At 35.6% G+C, this 21,717-nt stretch overlaps 1 protein-coding gene across 1 annotated transcript in view; it reads right to left on the reverse strand.

Annotated features, from left to right (window-relative positions):
- Positions 1–3,441: 3,441 nt before the first annotated feature.
- The window catches only part of SCLT1 (sodium channel and clathrin linker 1), a 211,044-nt gene continuing 192,768 nt past the window's right edge, over positions 3,442–21,717 (reverse strand). Inside the window, exons 19-21 of the mRNA XM_025386661.1 lie at positions 10,547–10,625; positions 8,128–8,223; positions 3,442–3,988 (exon numbers count right to left, since the gene is read on the reverse strand). Coding sequence (XP_025242446.1) covers positions 3,926–3,988; positions 8,128–8,223; positions 10,547–10,625 — 238 coding nt within the window. The 3' untranslated portion in view covers positions 3,442–3,925. The remainder of the gene's footprint in view (positions 3,989–8,127; positions 8,224–10,546; positions 10,626–21,717) is intronic.

Below are 21,717 nucleotides of genomic sequence, written 5' to 3' on the forward strand. Positions count from 1 at the left end.
TTGGGGTAGGGAGAAGACAAAGGGTACATAGTTTGAAGCCATATCTATTCTCTGGAGATCTAATAAGTTGTCGGCTTACACATAGGCAAATATCACACATGGGGGGCACCTATGAGAATGTGGAACACATGTGAGTGTTTTGCGGTGAATTCTTGAGCTAGAGGATACCAGTGTTGTAAAAAATTTCTTTTAAGATGCCTTTCTGTCCAATGACTTTTATTATCTAAGCATATTTTTCTTCCTTATATAAATATATGGCTTTGTCCCCAAAGCCATATATTTTTCTAAGGTTTAAGGGATGGTAAGGGACAGGTTTTTATCTGCAACCTCAGGGTACTGCAATCTCTCTGTCTACATGTTTATGTGTATATATGTATGTTTTAGGTAAGCACTAGACAAATTTAATTATTTTTGATAAAAATTTTTGCAAAAAAGTTCATTACAAATTTATTTTGAAAAAAATGATAAAAGACATTATGGTTAAAGAATAGAATTTATAGTAAAATGTTTCAAGTGTTTTTTCACTCTTTCTTGATTTGAGAGTTGGTTTGGCAAGACTATGTAGCTATGAAATATTTAATATTTGCAGACTTAATGAGTGACTCAATTGCTGCTAATGTTTTCCCATGTTTGGGGTAGTTATAATTCTCACACCAGAGAAGAAATTAGAAGATTGTTGCCTGCCCTAGTTTGCATATTTGTATACAAAGGGAAGAAGAGGTAATCATCTCCTTTCTTCTTCAGGGAGAAACAATCAAGAAACATGAATAAATAAAATGAACTAGCTGTGTTGTCCTCAATAGCAGATCTATGTCACTTCTTACCTCTTTCCTACTCATTTCTCCTGTATAGTAAAATACAGTTCACAGAATAAATGATATTGTTTGTATCATTTATAAATGAAGACTGACCTATATGAGAAGTGTTAAAAACTCCACTACATTTTTACATTGGAAATTATTATTGTTATTATTTTTTTTTGAGATGGAGTCTCGCTCTGTCGCCCAGGCTGGAGTGCAGTGGTGCGATCTCAGCTCACTGCAAGCTCCGCCTCCCAGGTTCACGCTATTCTCCTGCCTCAGCCTCCCGAGTAGCTGGGACTACAGGTGCCTGCCACCAGGCCCTAATTTTTTGCATATTTAGTAGAGATGGGGTTTCACCATGTTAGCCAGGATGGTCTCGATCTCCTGACCTCGTGATCCACCCGCCTTGGCCTCCCAAAGTGCTGGGATTACAGGCCTGAGTCACTGCAACCGGCCTACATTGGAAATTATTAACAAACTTTTCTGAAAAGAAAAAAACCCTCAAGTTTAGTTCTGTTGCTAAACATAGCTTAAGCCTGTTCAAATTCAACAGAGGTCAGAAAGGCATATTATCTGCATATTAGCAGCCTATTCTTCTCTTGGAGAATATCTAAGTATGCAAGGAGATCCAAGAGAAGATGGGTTATCAGAATGTGAAGAGTAGTTGCCTGAGGCCAAAGTTTGGAGGAAGTATCTCTGTTCCGAGATTTTCCCTTGAAAAAATACGTATGGAAAGTTAGATTTTTTGAAAACGTATAATAATATAATACTTATATTCCATTTGCTAGAGTGTTAGTTTCTGAAGTGCTTTCTTCTACAGTCTCATACTTTTGATAGACATAAAATTCTAACAGCCCTAAAATTTTCTAAAAATAAATTCTATGTTCTATAACTATGAATATGAACATAACTCTTACTACATGGAAATTAGTCTGTGAATGACCTGGGAAGGAATTTAAAGAATCAAATGAAACATTCTTTAAGAAATGAAAATAAGCTATGTGCCTCCAATCTGATTACCATTTAACTGCCATATAGGTATGATTTGGTCTCATCATTGCATTTGATACTAGCAACCATGCGCCTTCCTTGAGTGGTTTATCATGTTGGAGTCTCTTTGTTATGACCCTCTCATTGCTCCTATTTAGTCTCCTATAATGACTCATCTTCGTGAGCTCATTCAACAAATAAAGACATTCCTTCAGGTCCTGTTCTTAAAAACTCAGTTGTTGAAAAAGCAGTTATTGAATACCCTCCACGTGCCAGGGACTACATTTGGTGCTAGGGAGAAAATGAATGAGAATACATGTGGTCTTACTCTTACAGAGCTTGTACTCTGTTGGGGAGAAGATGACATGAAAGAAAGTATTCCAAAAAGAGTTAATTACAAATATTGATAAGTGCTTTGAAGGAAAACTACGGTGCACTATTATGAGCAATATAACAAGGGGATCTTTTTGAGGCTAGGGAGGGCCTCTGAGGAACTGATATTTGAGTAGAGATCTGAAAAGTGTACAAATAAAAAAGTACATGCAGATGCCAGACACAGTGGCTGAGGCCTGAAATCCCAGCACTTTGGGAGGCCAAGGCAGGCAGATCACCTGAGGTCAGGAGTTCGAGACCAACCTCGCCAAGATGGTGAAACCCCGTCTCTATTAAAAACAGAAAAATTAGTGGGTGTGGTGGCGGGTGCCTGTAATCCCAGCTACTTGGGAGGCTGAGGCAGGAGAACGGCTTGAACCTGGGAGGCGGAGGTTGCAGTGAGCTGAGATCATGCCTCTGTATTCCAGCCTGGGCGATTGAGCAAGACTGTCTCAAAAAAAGAAGGTACATGCAGAGACCCTGTATTGGGAGGGAGGATTTTATATTGATGAAAGTAAAGAAGGCCATCAAAGTCAGAGCACAAGAAATGGAGGGGAAGAAAAGTGTGGGAGGAGGCTGAAGAGACTGCTATTCACATCATGGAAGGCCCCAAGGGTAGCTCTTCCACTTCCACAGCTTCAATTCTCAGCTCCACACAAAAGGCTCCCATCGCACACTGGGGCCTGCCGAGGGGTGAAAGGGTAGGGGAGGATCAGCATTAGGAGAAATACCTAATGTAGATAATGGGTTGATAGGTGCAGCAATCCACCATGGCACATGTATACCTATGTAACAAACCTGCACCTTCTGCATATTTACCCTAGAACTTAAAATATGATAATAATAATAAAAAAAGATTCCTATGACTGTCTTAACTGTTAGCATCAGTACTAAATTTCTGACTGATGGTTGAATATCTACACGTGAATGTTTTCATGTCACCTTCAACTCAAACTCATTATCTTTTATCCGGACAACTGCAGCAGTCTCCTGATTGGTTATCCAGATGCAAACCTCTCTGCTTTAACCAACAGAAACGAGGGTGCACTAAGTTCAAACCAGAGAACAGGTACATGTATCTATGAAGATCAATAGGACTTCAATAGTTCAATGCCATGCAGTCTTAGCACCTAAGATCTCCATTTGATTAGTATTGCTTTAAGTAACATGTAAAAAACTCCTTCCAAATTCTTAAATATCAAGTTTCATAAATACTGAAAACTGTAAGTTAAAAATGAAGCACTACAATCATACATTAAAATACGTGACAGCATTGTTTTAGAAAGTGCACAATTTATTACATTCATGAGTTCATAATAAAATGGATACTTAGGAACTTTAAAAATGAGTTAGAAGTAACAATTAGATGTAAAATTTTCAAATCTTGGAAACTGAAATATTAAATTCTAGAATTTTCTTAAAAACTCTTTCTTATGAAAGAGAAATTTGCATAGTTTGAAAATTATTATAGCCTTTCAAGGGAAAAAGGAGGAATTAAAAAACAGACACGTTGATGAAGGCAATGAGTTCTTCTCAGCTGGTTTATTCTCCACTGAAGCTCAATATAGGATTATATTTTCTTTACTTACAGGAAGTGGTCACTGCTCTGTTTTCCAATAACCCTCAAAACAGAATAACAATGCTTACGCAAAATAACACAAGCCTTAACTATTATACTCTGCAGGCTTTACCATTTCAATACACTTCTAGTCCAACTGCTTTCCCAACTCTAAAGTTCTGTGAATGAACTATGAATATTTTTAAATATTTTCCAGATTCATCAGGGAGGCTGCTTTTCTTCTCTGCACTGTAATCACACTGAGCTGCAATTAAAATAAACAATCGGTAAGTAGTTACTTTTTCTGTGGAAAATCTTAGATTAATACAAAGTAGAATGCATCACAACCTATAAGTACTGAAAACGGTCTTATTGGAAAGGGTTTTGTAAATGATCTTTTTCTTTTTGAGGCAGTCTTGCTCTGTTGCCCAGGCTGGAGTACAGTGGTACAATCACAGCTCACTGTAGCCTTGACCTCCCAGGGTCAAGTGATCCTTCTGCTTCAGCCTCTTCAGTAGTCACTTTGCCTGGTTAATTTTAATTTTTTTCAGAGACAGGGTCTCACTATATTGACCAGACCAGCCTTAAACTCCTGGGCTCAAGCAATCCACCCACCTTGGTCTCAAAGTACTGGGATTATAGGTGTAAGCCTCTGTGCCCAGTCAGTGATCGTTTTTAAATTAATATCTATTTTACTCTTAAAACTTTAAAATGTCTATTACATTAGAGAAATGCAGGTCAAATAAGACATTCGATAGCTCAGGGTTAATATGCTTAGAATTGTAAAACATATTCCAGATGGATGAAAAACATCTAGATAAAAGTTAATCAGGAAAGTTTCTAAAACACAAACTAACGTGAGCCAACACAATGCAAGCCTGATAATAAAGTGATGATAGATCTTAACAAGAAAAGTCTAATAGAAAAATAATCTTTAAATGTTAGTAGGAATTGATAATATACACACATGGTAAAAAAAAAGATCTAACAGTATGAAATGGTAGACAGCATAAAGGAAGTCTCATTCCCATTGCTGTCTTTCATTCCAGACACCTCTCCAGATACAACCAGTATTTCCAGTAAGGTATGCTTCCAGAAATATTTTAAATGAGAATATATGTATTTCTTCTTTCCTTTTATTTAAAAAATGATGAAAGAATTATAAACACTTTTCATCTTGTTTTCTTTTCTTCTAAATTATCTACCTTAGAAATAGCTCTATATTAGGACTATTATACTTTATTCTTCTTAATAGCTGCAAGCTATTCCTCTGTATGAATACTCCATAATTTAACTAGTCTGCTATTGTTGGGTATTTGTATGGTTTTTAATCTTTTAAAATGACAGACAATGCTTCAATCAGTATTTTTACATGTTTGCTTCCTGGCAAAAATGTTTCCAGGTGCAAGTATGGGTCAAAGGTTACATACATTTACAGTTTTTGAAAGATACTGCCAAACTGTGCTCTGGAGACTGTACCAACATGTGCTTATATCAATAACGTGTGAGACTGCCAGCACAATGCTTTTCCAAACTTCACGATTTGATAGGTGAAAAATGATGTGATTACAGTTTACATCTGTATTTGTCCTATAGGTGAGGGTGAACATCTTTTTAAATGTTTAAAAGCCATCTGTCCTTCTTTCTCCATAAACTTCCTTTATATATTTGTCTACTGGACTGTAGCATTTTTTGAAAACTTAGGCATCCTTCGTATGTATTTAGGGCATTAGCCTTTTGTCATATATGGTACAAATATTTTTCTCGGTTTGTCACTGACTTTATGACTTTTTCTGATATAGATATTTGAAACTGTGAACATATTTATTATTTTTTTTCTTAGCTTCTAGGTTTTGTGTTCTTGCATTGAAAGGCTTCACCACACTGATTTAAAAAACTCATATGTTGACAGATCACAGTATGGCATTCAACCATTTAGAGTGATACACTTAGAATGGATGAATAACATGTAGAGAAAGTTAATCAGAAAAGCACATTTAGAGCAAAGTGAATCAGCACGATTCAGGGCTTGTATTGAACCAGTAACACGATGCTGCACTGCACTATGGTAAGTGTGATGTGTCAGAGACGATAATAATTTTAAAATTTTTCTGCATTTTGTTAATATCATGCATTTAGTAGGATATTATTTCTAATAGCACTTTTTCAGTTTTTATAGGAAAATTAGAAGGTTCAGAGAAGGCAAATATAAAAATTAAAAAAATAAAATGTACATCTTACAAACAAAGTTGATCACCTGGACTCATATAAAACAGAACAAATATTAATTCCAGGGAAGAAATTCCTTTTTGGGTAAGGGGAAAGTGCCAAATGATTACCTTCCATCTTCAAATAGGAACAGAAGGGAAGGAGACAAGCTTAGGGAAAGATTTGTTACAGAACAATTCCTGAAGTGGTTACTGACAAAACATTTTAAAAAGGTTACTTAAAAGAATGGTGGAATCTTTCCCATTGGAGAGTTTAAACAACAGAAGAAACATCAGTACTAGACTGTTTAGGTTTAATTTTTTCAGGGAGGAAACTAATCTAGATGCTAACTGGTTATATAATTAATGTCCTGTAATTGTACCGTTTTTACTATAGAACTCAAGGTAGCTGATTTTACGTAGACATTTTCTTTGCCATTTGCCTTAAAAAAGGTAAATGAGAAGCTTTAAAGATTATGATATAGAAATTTAATTTCTTATATATCCTTCTAAATATCTACTTATCACTAAGGGAAATGCTTTACATGTGTTAATTCTTTTGATCCTTTAATATGAGGGAGGTGTTATTATCCTATATTAAACATGAGGAAACTGAGGCTTAGAGAAGTTGAAATTGCCCAAAGTCACATGACTACTTAATGGCACTAAATGGCACTAAGGGATTTGCCTGACACCGACACACATACTCTCCAGATACTGTCCAGTGCACCTAACTTCTGTTACCTTATAACCTAAATATGTTCTTAAATAATTGGCTAACCCATTAGTTAATTCATAACTTCATCAGACATAAAAATTATTTGAAAAGACTGTAATTACTTTCAAGAGGGAGAGGAACAGAAGGATAAATTATTACTAAATTTTCTTTAAGTGGCATGCCATGTTCATAACAGAAGTAGATTTTAAAAAATCTGTAAATATCATGAACATAAACTGAATTCAGCAAGCAGAGTGGCTTTACTATCTATAAAATGCTGTAGTAGTTAAGAATATTAATTTTGATTGAAATAATACATTTATAAGCAAATATAATTAATAATATAGTAACTTGATTTGTTTTTGTTTTCTTGCTTGCCCTATGTATCCATCCATTTGAACTGTCTGTTTCTAGTCTATCTTTATAATCACTGAACTGGTCTCATTTTGTTCCTCATAAGAGGGACTATTGCTCCTACTTTATAATCAAGGGCCCACTTCATTTATATGATGTGCGTGTATTAAGAGAAATTATCCCTTAGTATTTCATTGATATTCTGCATTTTCTACTCTATTTCCCACTGGACAACTTTTATATTGTATTTTAGATTTTTTTGGTCATATGAAAATATGCATTAAGTAAATTAACCTGTAAGCCAAGGAATTTTTTTTCCACTGAAAAGTAAAATAAAAACAAAGGCAGAGATTTTGAAATATTACTTTCAAAGCAATATTATCTACTTTCAAATCTGTTAGTGAATATCTGCCTAGTTTTAGACAGAATATAATTCCAGAGCAGTGTTGTATAACAGAACTTTTTGTTATGACAGAAATGTTCCATATCTACGCTGTTCAATGTGATAGCCCTAGCTATATACGGCTATTGAGCACTTCAAATATGACTAGTATGACTGAGGATCTCAATTTTATATTTTATTTAATTTAAATTAATTTAAATATAAATAGTGGCCTGTGGCTAGAGGTTATGATAGTTAAGACAGTATATTTCTTTTCTTTCTTTTTTTTTTGTTGAGACAGGGTCTCACTCTGTCCGCCAGGCTGGAGTGCAGTGGTAGAAGCATGGCTCACTGCAGCTTCGACTTCTTGGGCCGAAGCCATCCTCCTGCCTCAGCCTTCTGAGTAGCTGGAACCACAGGTATGCACCACTATACTTGGCTAATATTTAAAATTTTTTGTACAGAAAAGGTATTGCCATGTTTCACAGGCTGGTCTTGAACTCCTGGCCTCAAGTGATCCTCCTGCCTAGGCCTCCCAAATTGCTGGTGTTACAGTTGCGAACCACCACGCAGAGCTTATTTTTGTTTCCAATGTTTACTTTTTCAACCTCACATATTAAAGGGATTAATTTTAAAATATATTAATCTAGTAAAAATAAACTATTAAGTTCTCTGGGAACTTCTAAAAAACTTATCTTATCTTTGAACTGTTTACTATCTAGGGATAAGAGGATGCTCCCTACCTGCTGGGAAGCTGAAGCAGCTCTCTCTTCTGCCTGACTTAGACGCCTTTGAAGTCTGTTGGCTTTTTCTCGATGCTCTAGAATTAGCTTTTCATTCTATTAAGGGGAAATAGAAAACAAGTTAGAAATCCATATGTGATATGGAGATGTTTTGTGGAATAATCAATGAAAAATCTGGACATCATTTTACCACTTATAAAATACAAATAATATTATCTCAAAATTTACATTTTTTCAAGTTATGAGCTTTAAAATAAAACTTAGCTTTACATTCTTAATAAATTGTTTTCTTTCTCCCACATGCCAGCAAAGAAAGTGAATTAACAAATCTCAAAGCAAAATGACTCGGAAGAATAAGACTTTCAATTTGTGAAGATCACTGCTTCAGAATCACCTGGGCTGTGAAAACACAGACTGCTGGGCCTTACAACCAGAGCTTTAGTAGGGTTGGGATGAACTGTTTCTGTATGTTCCCCAAGACATCTGCATACTCCAGCGTCTATTAGGGTCAACACAGCTATTAGGTACTGTCATGGGTTAAATTGTGTCCTAACCCCCAGTACCTATGAATATGACCTTGTTTGGAAATAGAGTCCTTGCAGATGATCAAGTTGAGATGAGATCACTAGAGTGGACCATAATCCATATGACTGATGTCTTCATAAAAGGGGAAATTTGGACACAGAGACATACATGTACAAAGGAAAGACAAGTTGAACACAGAGAGAACACAATCTCCACGCCAAGGAATGTCTGAGGCTACCAGAAGCTGGGAGAAAGGCATGAAACAGATTCTCCCTCACAGCTCTCAGAAGGAACCAACAACGTCAACACCTCAATTTTGGACTTCTAGCCTCTGGAACTAAGAGACAATTATTTTCTGTTGTTTAAGGCACCCAGTTTCTAATACTTTGTTATGGCAAGAACTATACAGGCATCATGAATACAAAGCTGTCACAACATACTGTCATGCAGACAAGTCCAAATAATTTATCAGTTAAAAAACGGATTAGCTATCTCCATACTTACTAGCCTGGTTATAGTACATCTGAGAAAGTATTTTTGTACAACTAGAATTGTTAAACAGTTTTTCTGGCACTTATCTGAATGAGATAATAATACAAGCCTAATTAGGAAGAGTTAGAAAGACACAGTTTCTTTTTTTTTTTTTTTGAAAAACACATTTTCTATGAAGAATCAGAAACTTATAGTTCCCATGTACTAACGTACAAGTGATAAGAATGAATGTTATGGCTATGACAGTAATATAAAATATTGAAATAACAGTATCCTGCTAAAATGAGCTTATTATATTTCTTATTATGCCCAAAAGTAAAATTAAATGTTATGAAGAGAACTATATTGGCTGGTCCAATTTACCAAGATGTTTAAATCTGTAGCCTTTAAATTTTAAGAAGCACATCACATGCTAGAGAAAACATGGGGGAAAAATTCTATCATCTGTAATAATCGTTTTCATATTTATAATCAGACTTCATATAATGCAACTTCTTCTATACTGCTACCATAATGGCTGAGGAACAGTTTAGATAGGATAAATCCTAATATATGCAACTGTTCCTTTTCTATTCTCATTTTGGTTGCTTTTGATCTTCCTATATTATTAACATTACTGTACTGAATATCTTCTCTTAAATTTTTCTGTATTGTAAATTACTTCATCAGAATAGATATCTGGAAGTGGGAGCTACCTGAAAGATTATTTTAATGGCTATTCCTTAAATAATTTCTAAATGGCTCATATCAATTCATAATGCCATGATGCTTAGGAGTAATGATTTCACTATAGTTCCTATAGTAGACCACAAAGATGGAGTAGACCATACACTCAGGGAAATTCCAACAAACATTTGAAGTTAGAACATCAAATGAAGATGAACATCAAATGAAGAGCTCTAAAAAGCCCCAATCATAATCCAAAAATTGTTTACTTTTTGAACGCCTCAAGGAAAAAAACTTGAACTCTTGCTATATTTAGTTCTAAGTCATAAATCTAAATATATTTTAATATATTACAGTAGGCAAAAGTATTTTTTATGTGATGTGTCTTTTGGGATGGATTAAAATGAAAAAAGATGAATGGGTTAAAAAATAATTTTAGAGATGCATAAGAATAAAGGGGATCCTAATACATTCTCTGAAATACTACAAAAGTTCTATTGGTAAAACAGAAATAAGAGCTCTACCTTTTATTATTTACATATGATGAATCTGATGAATCACTGACGTTCAAAGCTTTTATTCACATTATATTGCGTGTCGGCTTTTAGGGTTATGGATGATTTCTGTATTGTTATTTCCAAGTAGAGAAATAATTTGGATTTGGCTCAGGTAAAATTCTATAACATGTGTATCAAGCTGCAGCAGAAAGCACTTCCCAGGGGAGTCATTATCTTACCTCAACTACCTTTTCATTTGCCATTTCCAGCTGAGAAAGCAGCTCTTGGGTATGAAGTTTCTGTCGACTCAGCTCACTCCTATTAATCAAAAGACAGCACCAAAAAATCCATTAATATAATTGTTCCAAATAGAAAACAGAATCTTTATTAGCAAGATACATGTTCATGATTTGAACAAAAATATCATCTTCATGTGCAAAATAAAGTCACTTACTAACAGACCATACTTCAAAGGACTCATTTATTTCTTTTTAATAAAATACACATATATTCTAGAGATCAGTTGCACAACAATGTGTATATATGTAACACTATTGAATTGTACACTTAAAAATAGTTAAGGTGGTAAGTTTTATGTGTATTTTATCATAATTAAAAAAATTTTATCACAATTAAAATGGTAAATTTTGTTATATATATTTTGCCAAACTAAAAAAAACAAAATAAAAACACATATTTTAAAAGTACAAAAGTATCTTCAATATTATTTTGAGATACTATTAGACACTAAAATAAAAGCATACTCATATCAAAAAGATACAGTATTTATTACTACAAAATCTCGTAAGCTACTGTGCCTTCTTAGCTATAGTATGTGTTTTTTTTGTTTTTTTTTTTTTAATGAGACGGAGTCTCACTCTGTAGCCCAAACTGAAGTGCAGTGGCATGACCTTGGCTCACTGCAACCTCTGCCTCCCAGGCTCAAGTGATTCTTGTGCCTCAGCCTCCAGAGTAGCTGGGACTACAGGCATGCACCACCACGCCTGGCTAATTTTTTGTATTTTAGTAGAGATGGGTTTTCACCATGTTGCCCAGGTTGGTCTCGAACTCCTGAGCTCAAGCAACCCGCCCTCCTCGGCCTCCCAAAGTGCTGGGATTATAGGCATAAGCCACCATGCCCAGCCTTAGTATGCATTTGTAAGATTCATATACAGTGCTTTTTAGGGGAGCTCAACTCTTAGAAATTTAAGGCAACATTAATTACTCCAGTATCACTTCAGTGCAGTACAGTTAGAATTCTTATTCATGTTTTGGTTGTAAATGTACTGTATTTTACTCATTCATATCATTTATGCTTCATTACCTACAGTATCTTATGCACAGAACTGTCTTCTTTGTTGTTGTTCCACATATAAGTATTATACTGCTTTTAGTCAAAAGTCACTTCAAGAGTGTCAGGTTAAGGGTACATACAATGTAGCATTAAAAATAACTTAATCTGAACAAAGATCAGATAAATTTGTGAGTATTACATATAATGAATCAATGACATTCAAGGCTTTTCTTACTGTGTGTGAACTTTTAGGGTTATGGATGGTTATGGATGATTTCTGTATCATTATTTCCAAGGAGAGAATTAATTTGGATTTGGCTCAGGTGAAATTCTTGATTCAGTATTGGCTTTTATCCTTTAACCTTATTTGTGCTTCTGAAATCAATCAACAGATTAGCTCTTCCAAAATAACTTAAGCTTTAATTTTTTTCAAAGGAGCCAGCAAACAGCCTACAAATTTGGTAAGCCTCTCAAGTGTCCTATTATTGAGTGAATAGTTGTTAAAAATAGCAAGTAATCTGTTATAAATATATAAAACAAAAAGCAATGCCATCCACTATTCAATTATACAAATAGTTACCGAACATTCGTTACAGGCCAGGTGCAAGATATGTGGTGGCAAACATAGTTGTTGTCATCATAGAACTGACAGACTACGAGGGAGATCGGTTATTCTAACTCAGTGATTTCATAAATACAGGTTCACTGACTATGAGGGGTTTGAGTATCTATCATTAATTCCATGACAGATAAAGCCAAATATATTGTTTTAGCTTTGAGTGATAATAACAAAATATAATAAATTATTATTCTTACTTTAAAGTATCTTCTGCAGCTTAAAATTATTGCCCAACCATCCCCCCAACAACATAAGAAAAAAGAAAAAAACCTACTAAAGAATGATAAACAAAATGACTAGTGGCCAGTCTTCTAGGTCAAATGTAATTAAAGGTGAAAGTTATACATATTAGTGCTGATGAAAACCAAATTGTGAGTATAATTGAGATTAAGATGAAACAATGATCACATTTATAAAGTTAGCCGACATTCAGTTTACACAAAACTTTTCAGGAAAATACCTACTTGTATAATTTCATGCCTAAACTATTCTTCAGTTCTTACTCAAGATAATCTGAATGATGGATAGTAATAATTTTCCACAATATTTAAGATCACAAAGACATAAATCATTAAATGAAAATATACTTTAAGTTACCCTTAATCCACGTAAATATTTATCTCTTTATATGTCAAACTCTGTCTCCCCCACTGGATGGTGAGCAACTTTGTTACTCATCTTTGTACTCAACAAAGCTTGGCAAATAATAGTGAAAATGATGTGATGATGATAATAAGAGCAAACATTTCCACAGTATTTGCTTACAATGTGCCAGACACTGTTGTAGGTGCTTTCATAAATTAATTTAATATTTAGTTTGCATGACTAATATATGAAATTCTCATTTTTTTTTTTTTTTGAGATGGAGTCTTGCTCTGTTGCCCAGGCTGGAGTGCAGTGGTGCCATCTCGGCTCACTGCAAGCTCTGCCTCCCAGGCTCATGCCATTCTCCTGCCTCAGCCTCCCAAGTAGCTGGGAATACAGGCGCCCACCACCATGCCCGGCTAATTTTTGTATTTTCAGTAGAGATGAGGTTTCACCGTATTAGCCAGGATGGTCTCAATCTCCTGACCTCGTGATCTGCCCTCCTCGGCCTCCCAAAGTGTTGAGATTACAGGAGTGAGCCACCACACCCAGCCCTGAAATCCCAATTTTTACATAAGAGAAAATTAAAAGACAGAAATTAAAAAAATAAGTAACTTGCCTAGGATCACATAGCTTGTCAGGTTTTTTTGTTTGTTTTTTGAGACAGGGTCTCACTCTGTCACCCAGGCCAGAGTGTAGTGGCACAATCACGGCTCACTGCAGCCTCCACCTCCCAGGCTCAGGTGGTCCTCTTGCCTCAGCCTCCTGAGTAGCTGAGCCTACAGGTGCATGCCATCATGCCCGGCTAGTTTTTTTTGTATTTTTTGTAGAGACAGGGTTTTGCCATATTATTGCCCAGGTTGATCTAGAACTCCTGGGCTCAAGCAGTCCTTCCACCTTGGCCTCCTGAAGTGTTAGGATTACAGGCGTGAGCCACCACATCTGGCTGCTTGTCAGCTGTAGAGTCAAGATTAAAAAAAACTTGGCCCTTTGATTCCAAAGTCTGTGCTCTTAACCACTGCCCTATACCGCAACATGGAAGGTAAATAATGAAAGTTCGTTGAATAACACACACACACACACACACACACACGCACGCACGCAGAGAGTATATGTGTGTGTGTATGTGTATTAGGCCTTCTAGGAATATGAAAATTTATATACTTACTTGGAAACCTAACAATTAAATTTTTACTTCAGACTTCTTCCCTAAAAGTCCAGTCTTAAACTCAAACTTAACAAGCCTAATATCAAGCTTTTTGCATTGTCTCACAAATCTACTTCTCATCCTGCTGCTCAGTTTTTATACTGACATCTCCGCTCTAGGTGTCTAGGTTAAAAAGTTTAAAGTCAACTCCTATTTCTCACTTTGTCCTTCTTTTTTTTGTGAGACAGTCTCGCTCTGTCTCCCAGGCTGGAGTGCAGTGGCATGATCTCAGCTCACGGCAACCTCCACCTCCCCCGGTTCAAGTAATTCTCCTGCCCCAGCCTCACTAGTAGCTAGGATTACAGGCACCCACCACCATGCCTAACTAATTTTTGTAGTTTTAGTAGAGATGGGGTATCACCATGTTGGCCAGGCTGGCATCAAACCCCTGACCTCAGATGATCCACCCACCTCGGCCTCCCAAAGTGCTGGGATTACAGGCATGAGCCACTGCGCCCAGCTTCTCACTTTGTCTTAAATGCAACTTCTCATTTACCCCAAAAGAGACTCTCTCTTTGATAGGTCTCTTGCATCTATTTTTCATTCCTACCCAGTGTTACCATCCCAATTCAAGTTCTTAGAACTTAATTCTTAGATTTATTGTAGTAACAAGCTGCTTGAGTTTCTCAATATCAAGTGAAACAATATATGTAAAGTACTCTACCACAGGGCATATGAATGCACTCAACCGATACAGTGGGTTTCCCTCTCTAAACCATGTATCTCTAGCATACTTCTCTTTCCAAAACACCACTTCAATAATTTGCTTCCTTGAGCTATACTCTTCAATGGCTCTCAGCTATTGGACAAAATAATCCAAATTCCTGAGAATGTCATAAGCTCCTTCAAAATTTTGTGTAACTTATCTTTCCAACCTTATCCCCAGTAGGAACCTTCCACACTTCAGTTGGGCTCTCATTGTTTCGAAAACAAACTGCATATGTATTACCTCAGGATCAGGTTTATGTCATTTTTTAGATTGTGTTTTTCAGATTTCCCATTACAATTCTTCCCATTCTTTAAGACTGCACCCTTTTCTCCCTTCTTTTCAGGTCTCCTTTCCATTCATTTTAATCCAGACAGTTTTCTTTACACATCAAATCTTTATGATATTGAATACTTATTTTATGTATGGTTTATCAATCCTGTATTATAATGCTAGTGCTTTACATATATGTTCACACACATACATACATACATTCTCCTAAATGGAATAGGAACTTTTTTTGTTGTTTTGAGATGGGGGTCTCACTCTATTGCCCAGGCTGGAGTGCAGTGGTATAATAATGGCTCACTGCAGCCTTGACCTTCTGGGCTCAAGTGATCCTCCCACCTCAGTCTCCCAAGCAGCTGGGACTACAGGCATGCACCACCATGCCTGGCTAATCTTATGTTTTGTAGAGATGATGTTTCATTATGTTGTTCCGGTTGGTCTCAAACTCATGGGCTCAAGACAGCCTCCCACCTCGGCTTCCCAAAGTGCTGGGATTACAGTTGTGAGCCACCATACCCAGCAGAAACTTTTAAAAGAAGAATTATTTTTAGTTGCCACAATATCTACCACACTGCTTTACACATCCAAATGGAGTCATGTATCACTTAATAATAGGAATACATTCTGAGAAATTTATCATTAATTTTATTGTTGTATGAACATCACAGAGTGTGCAACACAAACCTAGATGGTAAAGTCTACTACACACCTAGGTAAAATATTAATAGTATAGCCTACTGCTCCTAGGCTCCAAACCTGTACAGCATGTTACTGTACTGAAGACTGTAAACAGTTTTAACAGTGTAAGTATTCGTGTATCTACACATAGAAAATGTACAGTAAAATATTGTATAAAAGATAAAAAATGGTACATCTGTACGGGTACTTACCATAAATGGAGCTTGCACGACTGGAAGTTGCTATGGGTGAGTCAGTGAGTGAGTGGAGAGTGAATGGGAAGGCCTAGGACATTATTTTACACTACTGTAGACTTTACAAACACTGTATACTAAGGCTACACTAAATTTATAAAAACATATTTTTTTCTTCAACACTAAATTAACCTTAGCCTACTATAACTTTTTACTTTATAAAATTTTTAATTTTTTAACTTTTGACCCTAAACACAAAAATACAGCTGTACAAAAATATTTTTTCTCTATATCCTTATTCTTTGAGTTTTTTGTTAAAAACAAAGACACCAACATACACATTAGATGATGCCTACACAGGGTCAGGATTATCAGTATCAGTGTCCTCCACCTGTACATCTTGTCCCACTGGAAGGTCTTCAGGAGTAATAACACACATGGCACCGTCATCTCCTTTGATAGCAACGCCTCCCTCTGGAATACATCTCTTGAAGGACTTGCCTAAGGCTGTTTTACAGTTAACTTAAAAAAAACATGTAGGAGTATGCTCTTAGATAATAAAAAGTACAGTAGAGTAAACACATAGACCAGTACCATAGCTCTTGATTATTAAGTATCATGTACTATACATAATTGCATATGCTATACTTTTATAAGACTGGCAGTGCAGTCGTTTTGTTTAGCGTCGCCATAAACCCCTGAGTAATGCATTGCATGAAGACATTATGACAGCTATGATGTCACTATGCAACAGGAATTTTTCATCTCCTTTATAATCTTACGAGACTACTATTATATATGTGGTCCATCGTTGACCAAAATGTTATGTGGCCATTACCATATTTGCTGATTTATGGCTAAATTTCCAATTTTCTAAAATTAGAAAAGTTCTAATTTTCTAAATTATAGAAAACATAGCAGTTAGAACATTTTAATCCTTGTTTGCTCAAGATTTACTGAGGAATTTATCAGAAAAACCATATTTTAGATAAAGACTACTGGTATTTATTTAGACTTATTTATATTCTTCTTTCTCCAAAGAAATTGAAGTGGCTAAGCTTATTTTTCATTCAAGCATTTCTTTCAACCTTACAGCTTTCTTCCAAATGAAATTTTAGAAGGTATTAAAGGGTGAAGAGAAAAGTGATTTCACCAACTCTATCCCCTGAGACTTTCCTAGAGCCTTCCTGTCAGTACTTTGTAACTTCTTATTTCTCTGTCAGGATGTTTCATTGCAGGGATAAAGGAAAGACTCAGGAGGATGATTCGACTCTTTGTTATCTACAAGACATTTTCCCTTCATTAGAGAAAATAATTGAGAGTTCCCTGTATCACGAGTAATTTAGGATAAACATTAAATAAGACTTTCCAGAAAGTTTCACAGTGGTATGACAGTTGAAACACATGCTCAGTAAGACTATATAATCTCTTCCCTGGAAATCTTTAAGAACAGAAACATTCAAGGGGAACATCACACACCGGGGCCTGTTATGGGGAGCGGGTAGGGGGGAGGGATAGCATTAGGAGATATACCTAATGTAAATGACGAGTTAATGGGTGCAGTACACCAACATGGCACATGTATACATATGTAACAAACGTTGTGCACATGTACCCTAGAACTTAAAGTATAAAGAAAAAAAAAAAAAAGAACAGAAACATTCATACCTATCGGAGAGGATTTAAGTGTAATCTCCGGGAAAACACAGAGATAGAGGAAATTTCATTTTGGTATGACATTTTAAAGAGTATTTTGCACCAAATAATTGAAATAAAACTGTACCTAATTTCTCTATAATTTCTGGCTTATTATAGGGTAAAAGGTTCAAGGTGTAATTACTATCTTCCACTAATTTTAAAGTACATATAAAAGATTGAGGAATTCCTTAAAGCATCACTGGGAAGCGCTTAGGTAACAGTTTCATACGTTTTTAGTTCACTTATATAATTCATGTTTATGTGATAGAAAATTCTACTCATCCTTACAAAATATAATTTAGAAATATATTTGCAAAATGTAATTTCTGTGTAAGTAAAAGTTTACTAAATAATTTACATATGAAGCAATTTATGTTGTAACTATTAAAAAATTAAATGCTTAAATAAACAAAATACTGTAATCAACACTGATATGCTAGGTAGATGGCAACGCTTATTTACTAGGAAGGAGGGAATTTGGGAAGAGATAGATAAGTAGTTTCCATTTTGGACAGGTTACATTTGAGATGCTTATTGGTTTTTTTCTAGTAAATGTGTCAAGTAGGTCATGGAATACACAAGTGAAGAGCTCAGAGAGCTGATTAGACCATTGTTGGAAGATCTTTCAGCCCTTGCCTCTCTTCTCCTGAGTGCCCACTGTTTGTTGTTCCCATCTTTATGTCCATGTTGTACCAGTCTTTTAATCAAAATGTTTTCTCAACTAAATCATATTGTTTCCCACTTAAGTCTAATCAATTACAAGAGATGTTAGTAAAGCAAATCTGTGATATCATATAATACTAATATCTAAAAGGCAAAATAAAGATTTTCTGAAATATTTAATATTTTAATATTAGATAAAAATATTTAATCATAGTATGTGACAAAATGGTTAGCAAATGCAAAGACTGTAATCTCAAGTTTTTGTATGGCTTCAAAAGACCTGACTGCTAAAAAAGAAAATTCATTCCGAAGTTTCAAATCTTTTCTCATTCAGCTAACTAGAAATACCACGGTTTAAGGTAGGCAGGTCAGCTTTACATATACTAGACAACTTTGGGTCAGTCTTAGGTTTGCTTTCCCTATTTACACTTTTCCCCTAAGTGATCTTCTCTTGTCCATGACTGTAAACATAACATTACAAAACAAAGCCTGACCTCTCTGAGCTCTTCACTTACGTATTCCATGACCTACTTGACACATTTACTAGAAAAAAACTAATAAGCATCTCAAATGTAACCTGTCCAAAATGGAAACTACTTCTTATCTATCTCTTCCCAAGTTCCCTCCTTCCTAGTAAATAAGCATTGCCATCTACCTAGCTGCTCAAGTCAAAAGCTTAGGTATCATCTTTGATTCCTCCTTTTTCCCTCATGCCCTATATTTAATTTATCAGTAAGTCCTATTCTATCTCCCAAATGTATTTCAAAACTGCCGGCTTCTCTTCATCTCCACTGAAGATATCCTATTCTAAGCCACTATCATCTATTGCCAAAACTACTGTAATACTCTAATATCTGGTTTCTCTGTTTCCATTTTTGCTCCCTCTCTAGTCTATTTTCCACACAGTAGTTATAAGTGGTCTTTTAAACTCTAAAGATGTTTAAAATTCCCCAGTGATTTCCCATTGCTGCACTTTAGACTTTTTTAACCTTAAAATAGTACTCCTTAAACATTCTTTTTTTTTTTTTAACCTTAAAATAGTACTATTTAAACATTCTACTTAAAATAATTAAAAATATCTCATTTAAAATAGCCCACTCAATCTGATCCCTGCTGAGGTATCTCTTCAATATTACAGCATTCTTTCCCCTCACTATACTCACTCACATGAGCATGCTCCTTCCTAACACTGGACCTTTACGCTTGCTGTTCTTCCATCTGCCTGGAATATTTTCCTGACTTTTTGGTATAATTTTCTCATTTTTCAGACCTCAGTTTAACTATCACCTTTTTAGACTATGTTTTTTCCTAAAATAGTCTAGCTCTTCTAACTCCTACCTCCATTCCAGTATGTATCACGTGACTCCATTTATTTTCTTCATACCACTTTAAACATCTAAAATTGTTTATTTGTTGGTTCTGATTGTTATATTGTTGGTTCTTCTCTTACAGCCTCTCCCCACTAGAATGACAACTCCTAATGAGAAGCTACATTCACAAGGCTTAGAATGTAACTGGCAATCAAAAGGTGTTTTTTTTTTAAAGCCTATGCATATTTTAATTAATTCCACAGAATCAGTTGACTAGTCCATCCAGTAATACCATTTCTAATATCTTACATCTTGCTTTTTCAAAGTTTTTTCTAAGTACTTGCTCTCATATCAGGACTAATGAGATAATTCAGTGATTATATTTTCAAAGTAACCATCAAGTGGTATAATAAATTTGGGAGATTACTAACAGGAAAATCAATGTGTTCTAAAGCTTTATTTATTTATTTATTTATTTATTTATTTTTGAGACGGAGTCTCACTGTGTCTCCCAGGCTGGAGTGCAGTGGCGTGATCTCGGCTCACTGCAAGCTCCGCCTCCTGGGTTCACGCCATTCTCCCGCCTCAGCCTCCCAAGTAGCTGGGACTACAGGCGCCCGCCACCGTGCCCGGCTAATTTTTTGTATTTTTAGTAGAGACGGGGTTTCACCATGTTAGCCAGGATAGTCTCGATCTCCTGACCTCGTGATCCACCCGCCTCGGCCTCCCAAAGTGCTGGGATTACAGGCTTGAGTCACCGCGCCCGGCCTAAAGCTTTATTTATAAAGATCCTTCACAGGAAGCTTATTTTAAAGTTATTTGAAGAATGAACTGAAAGTTACAAAGTAATGGTTGAAATTTCCTCCCAACGCTAATGTTAAGTGCTGATCTTAGAAGGAGTCTGGGGAAATTACGAAGTTTACTCATTTAATAAATACTGAAATGAGTGCCTGTTACATGCTACATACTACTGTGCTAGGTGCTAGGGAGGCAAGGAGGAAACAAGATCTAGTCACTGCCATAGTGAAACTTATGAACCACTAGAAATATTGGAAAGCTACTAGGCTTAAAATAGGTAGCAAATGCTATAAAAACTTCATGGTGCTATAATAAGACACATGGAAGAACAGGGAAGGTTAGAGCTGTCTCTTCAGAGGAAGTAGACTTTTAAGCTGATGTATGAAAGATAAATAGCAGTTAGATGGAAAAAGGCAGAGGAAGGAAAAGAAGAGTGTCACAATCAAACCCATGCATGAAATCCAGGAATTTCACAGATCAGGAAAATATCTAATATCAGGAAAAAAGAAATGATAATAAATTTAGGAAACAAAAGAAGTTCAGCATGAATGGGATATACAGTGTTACTAGGAGGTGGGGGTGGGAGTGAGAGAGGAACAAGCTGGAAATGCAAGGAAATACAGCTCACAAAGAACCTTATAAATCATAACAGGAAATTGGCACTGAAGTATTTTAAGAAGAGAAGTGACATGATTTGATTTGAACATCAGGAAATCTTGCTGACTGTAGCAGGAAAAATAGTAAGGGTATTAATCCATAGTCAAATTAGAGTGTTAATGCGGCAGTCCAGGTGAGCAATGTTGATAGCCTGAATGATAGCAACTGGAGAAAAAGGGACAGATTGAAGAGAGATCTAGGAGATTGAATTAGTAACAATGGAGTTTGGGGTATGAGGAGGAGTCTAGGATGGTACCCAGAGTTTTTCTCGAGCAACTGGGTAGACGATACTACCATTCACAGAAATGGGAAATATAGGATGAAATAAAAATGAAAACTTCAGCTAGGGGTGAAATAATGGGTTCAATTTAGACTAAACTCAGTTTGAGGTACATATATGAAAATATTCAGTAGAGAGTTGGAAATACAGACTATTTCAAAAAGGTCTGCATTAGAAGATGTTTATAATAATAATTTCTGTCTGTCTCTATCATAGAAATGAATATCTTAACCCATATTGAAAGAGAGAGTTTCCGTACTAATTGTATTTTAATTGTGACTATCACTGGCACATACATTAGCTGAAATGGTATGGTTATGAGAGTATAAGCAAGGTTTTCCCTGTAATGTATCCATCTCTTTGAAAACACCACACATACTTTAAATAAAACTAATAAAAGACATATGAAATAAAACAAACTTATTTAATTATG

This window comes from Theropithecus gelada, chromosome 5 (assembly GCF_003255815.1).
Source record: "Theropithecus gelada isolate Dixy chromosome 5, Tgel_1.0, whole genome shotgun sequence".
NCBI classification, from domain to species: domain Eukaryota; kingdom Metazoa; phylum Chordata; class Mammalia; order Primates; family Cercopithecidae; genus Theropithecus; species Theropithecus gelada.